The 4,179-nt window shown below is 51.5% G+C and overlaps 2 protein-coding genes across 2 annotated transcripts in view; both read right to left on the bottom strand.

Moving 5' to 3' along the window:
* The window catches only part of PYCR1 (pyrroline-5-carboxylate reductase 1), a 4,878-nt gene extending 3,594 nt beyond the window's left edge, over window positions 1–1,284 (bottom strand). Inside the window, exon 1 of the mRNA XM_014310715.2 lies at window positions 1,219–1,284. Within this exon, the coding sequence (XP_014166190.1) occupies window positions 1,219–1,284 (66 nt within the window). The remainder of the gene's footprint in view (window positions 1–1,218) is intronic.
* A 5-nt stretch (window positions 1,285–1,289) lies between these two features.
* MYADML2 (myeloid associated differentiation marker like 2) lies at window positions 1,290–4,163 on the bottom strand. The gene is given in 2 exon segments (XM_005431758.2): window positions 1,290–3,899; window positions 3,901–4,163. Coding segments are annotated over 2 exon segments (849 nt in total). The 3' UTR covers window positions 1,290–3,313.
* Between the last annotated feature and the right edge of the window lie 16 nt (window positions 4,164–4,179).

Raw genomic sequence — 4,179 nt, 5'->3', positions numbered from 1 at the left:
CGTGCTGTGTTGTGCTGCCCCGAGCCCCGCGGGCCGGGCCGGGCCGGGCCGTGCCGTGCTGCCCCCGAGCACCGGGGTGGCCCCGTCGGAGCCTGGCGGCCCTGGGCTGTGCAGAGCCCGGGCCGCAGTTGACTTGTTCCTGTAAAACCCAAGCAGCAGGCAGTGATTTTTTTCCTAAGTATCATCTTACCTCGCTAGTTTTTGGTTTGGTTTTTTTTTTTTACTTCTTCATTGACAGAAATAAAGCTCAGTGTTTTTTCTGCTGATAAATGTTCCTAAACGTTGATCTTTCGTGAGTACTGAACCCCGGGCTTCCAAAAAAGAAGGGAAAAACCCAATCCAAACCCATTAACAATTCTGACTTTAACCTACCCATGCTGGAATCCTCTGGGTGCTGTCTAGATTGGCTGCAGCCACAAGTCCATAATTAATGAACACACATAAATCCTAACATTAGTTTACCAAAAGAGGTTGGGAATGGTTGGTGACTGGGGCAACCAGGTTCATGGGGAGCTACTTGATCATCATCTGTTAATTAAGGGGGGAGATGCTCTCTGGAAATGAAGGAGGTCTGGAGAACTGAATCATGACAGAGCTGATTGGTAAATCCTGATGAGTAGATATCAGATGTTCTCTGTTCTGGATTGGGCAATCTCATAGTTTCCAATGGTCGGGGAATGTTTTAACCACTGAAGCATGAGGTTTTGATTTTTTTTTTAATTTTTTTTTCTCCTAAAAGAGAGGATTGTTGTCCACACAATCTTTTTTTGCCATTTTGACCATGTTCACATTTTTTGCTCAGTTTTTGGCTGGCAGATGAGAAAGCTAAATCTGAACACACTGTTCTTGGCAATGACTTGTGTTTCCACTCCTCCAGTCAGTGGGATCATGGTTTCCATGTTAAATTCTCTTTCCCCTTATTGTGAAGATGCTCCATTTTGCCCTCATTGTTTCCCAAGCACCAGTTCCTCTCTGGCCCTTTGACCCTGGCTGGGTGTAAGTTGCATCAACCCACGGCATTGTCAGTTTCACCATGTTTCTGCTCTTGCTTCTACTTGGCGCAAAATCTTCCCAGCAGGAGCCCAGAAGTGCCTGGCTCAGCCACGCGCTGTCAGCCAAGGAGCTGCTGCTGCTGCCTGAGCACTGGTGGTGCCATCCCTGGGGACGGGCACCCCCTGCCTGGGCTCTCCGCTGGCCCCCAGCCCCCCAGAGCCACACCAGGACAGGGCTTTCCTCAAGCGACGTTCCTGGGCCCACTGGGTTGCGTTTTATAACAAAAGCCATGGTCCTTCACGGGCACCTGTTTGGTTTTTAGTAATCTGAAATAACAACAACAACAACAAAAAAGTAATTTTCAAGTATTACATGGCTTAATTTGTCCATATTGATGGGTTTAACAGGAATACATCATAAATGCTCAAAGTCCCTTTGTATGCAGTGGCTCCTGTAAATTGACTCCTCCAACACAAGTGGATTTCCTTTCCCAAGTCAGCATTTTGTTCTTGTGCAACCCATAATTTGTTTGGGTGGCAATAAATAAAGCTCCTGGTTTGTATCTATAGCAGATAGCCGTGGGTCTTGCCCTGACAGCCTCCTCTTGGACCACATCTTCCAGATTTCCTGCCCTTCAGTGGGACTCACAGAAGAGAAAACCCCCTTGGCAGGCTGTTTCTCTGTGCTGGATCCCAATTCTTGTCCCATGTCCTGGCTGATGCTCCCCACTGCTAAGGGCTGGTGCTTGCTCAGAATTATTCATCATCTGTCCCAACAAGCTTTCCCTTTGCTTTTCAAACCCCACACAAAGCACTGATGAAAAGAAAGTTTGCTTCCTTATTCCTGAATCATTCTGCTGCAGAGAATCCTCTCAGAGGTCTTACTGTGTTGTGTCTGTTGTTTTTTGGTTCCGTGTTCAGGCTTTGTACACCAGAATAAAGTGAGCTCTGCCTTCATGCAGAAGGTGTCTGCTGCAATGAGTGTGGAGAGCAGGATGACAGCACAGAGATCTCAGGAGATGTAAGCATACCTCTGCCATTCAGCTTTATTTTGTTTTGGTTAAAAAATACATCTTCTGACAGGCAGCTACTGGATATTTTAATCAAAGCACTCAAGTCTGCACGTGCTGCACAAGCACTTGGACACGCTGGCTTCTCCCTGCGACAAATGAGGATTCCTGTGGGGCCTGAAATCTGAGCTGAGAAGTGTGGAACTTTAAAGCGGGTGTTTTGTCAGGGTGGGTCTGGGAAATTGGGCTCCCCAGTGATGCAGAGTGCTCAGGAATCCCGAGCTGCTGCAGGGTACCGTGCACAAGTTCTGCCCTGTCCCGTCCTGCCCGTGCCCCCTCCCCGCCCGGCTGGGTCTCTTGTGCAGCACTGAGAGATCAATCACTCGCTGCCTCCCCTTTGCCATGCCCCAGAATTTATCTTCAAGCCTCCAGAAAAACCCCTTGACCCCAGTGTAAAGAAATGGTGGCCCATGGATCAAGACAAGAGCACGTGCCAAGGTATTTTCTGCGCTGCTCAAGCGAGGATGATGATGGCAGGTCACACTCGGTCACTTTGCAGGATGGCTCTGCTCTGCACTCTGATTCTCAGCAGTAGAGCCCTGACTTTACAAATTTTCATTTCTGTAGTGACTCAGTGTTTGCTAAATAGGAGTATTACATTAAATAGGCCTCCTCCAAGGTGTACACTTGAGGATATTCCTTTTCTGTGCTAGACAGCAAAGGAGAGGAAAGGAAATGACTGGCAACCTTCAAAATACTGTTATGGCTATGATGCTCTCCTCAGAAACACCCACACTGGAACTGCCCACACTTGCAGGCATTCCACATCTCCCAACACAGTCCAAACTAACCCCAAATCTGAGGGATTGATTTTCATCTACTGAACTGGTGTTCCTTCATGCAGCTTTTAACTTTTCCACTTCCCAAGCAGTCATTTGGTTACTGTTAGGCGCTGGTTAACAGTTTCAAAATCCTGGATGTCTTTCCTAATGTTTGGCTCAGTAACCTGATAGCCTCCAGCCCCACTGCTGTGGCCACAAGCACTCCTGCTGTCTGCAGATGCCCGTGGAGCTGTGCCATTCCTTCGTGCTGGCCTGGGCAGGTGAGGCAGAACCAAGGGGGAGTTGGGCTGTGCGGTGTCAGCTGCAGCCCACCTGCTCCAGGTCATTAATTCCTTAGTGTAGTCAGTCCTCACTTGAAGTTTGGCTGATGGTGGTGTGTGCATGCCTGCCCAGCACCTCTCTGCCCCTGTCCCTCTGCACCTGCAGGGGTTGGCACTCTGAGATGCCTCCACGGAGGCCGAGCCACGGTTCAGATGTGTGAGACAAAGCGGATGCGCTGGGAGTACGCCAGGTCCAGGACATAGAGCAGCAGGTTGACATAGGTGAAGATGGCAATCACCAGCTGGCTGTCCCAGGGGCACTTGCCCTTGGCGCAGAGGCCGGGCCGTCGCGGGGAGCCGTACTTGCTGTCAAAGCAGAACACTGGCCAGATGACCGCAGCACTCGCGTAGAGCAGCACTGCCCCAAAAGTGTAGATGACCACAGAACGCTCAAAAGGGAACCACAGCAAGGCAGTCTTACCTGTGACACTGAAGGCCACCACCACCACCGTCACCACAAAGCAAAAGCTGTAGACAGCCACGCACCACTGCGTCGCCACGTATTTACCGTACTGGCTGTCGTTCACCAGCGCCCCAAAGATGATGCAGGCCACGAAGGCCTGGACGATTTTCAAGAGGCCAGAGACGGTGGCCATGTAGCTGGTGACCTGTCCCGGTTTGGCCCTGGTTAGGAACACCTCGGCGGCGTAGGTGACGAACAGCAGGCCCGCGAAGACGCTGGCGGCGATGCGGAAATCCCTCACCTGGCAGCCGATGGGGTAGCAGCCCACCTGCAAAAGCAGCAGTGAAGTTTCCCCAGGAGAGGCTCAGGCAGCTGTGCAGGCGTGTGAACTCGCAGGCGATGATGAACACGGTGACGGCGAAGCAGAAGGTCCAGACGAACATGCAGAAGGTGCCGTAGGCGGCACTGAACCCCCCTTGGTGGGCGACCAGGCTGAAGGTGGCGCAGCCAAAGGTCATCTGCAGCAGCCGAGCTATTCCCACCGGGGAGGTCACCGCGGCCGTGTTCAGATACGGCCCTCCCGTACTCTCCATCATCCTGCCGGGCCACCAG

Source organism: Geospiza fortis, unplaced genomic scaffold (genome assembly GCF_000277835.1).
Source record: "Geospiza fortis unplaced genomic scaffold, GeoFor_1.0 scaffold261, whole genome shotgun sequence".
NCBI lineage: Eukaryota > Metazoa > Chordata > Aves > Passeriformes > Thraupidae > Geospiza > Geospiza fortis.
Note: the sequence above shows the minus strand (reverse complement) of the source record. Positions and strands in the feature narration are given on the sequence as shown.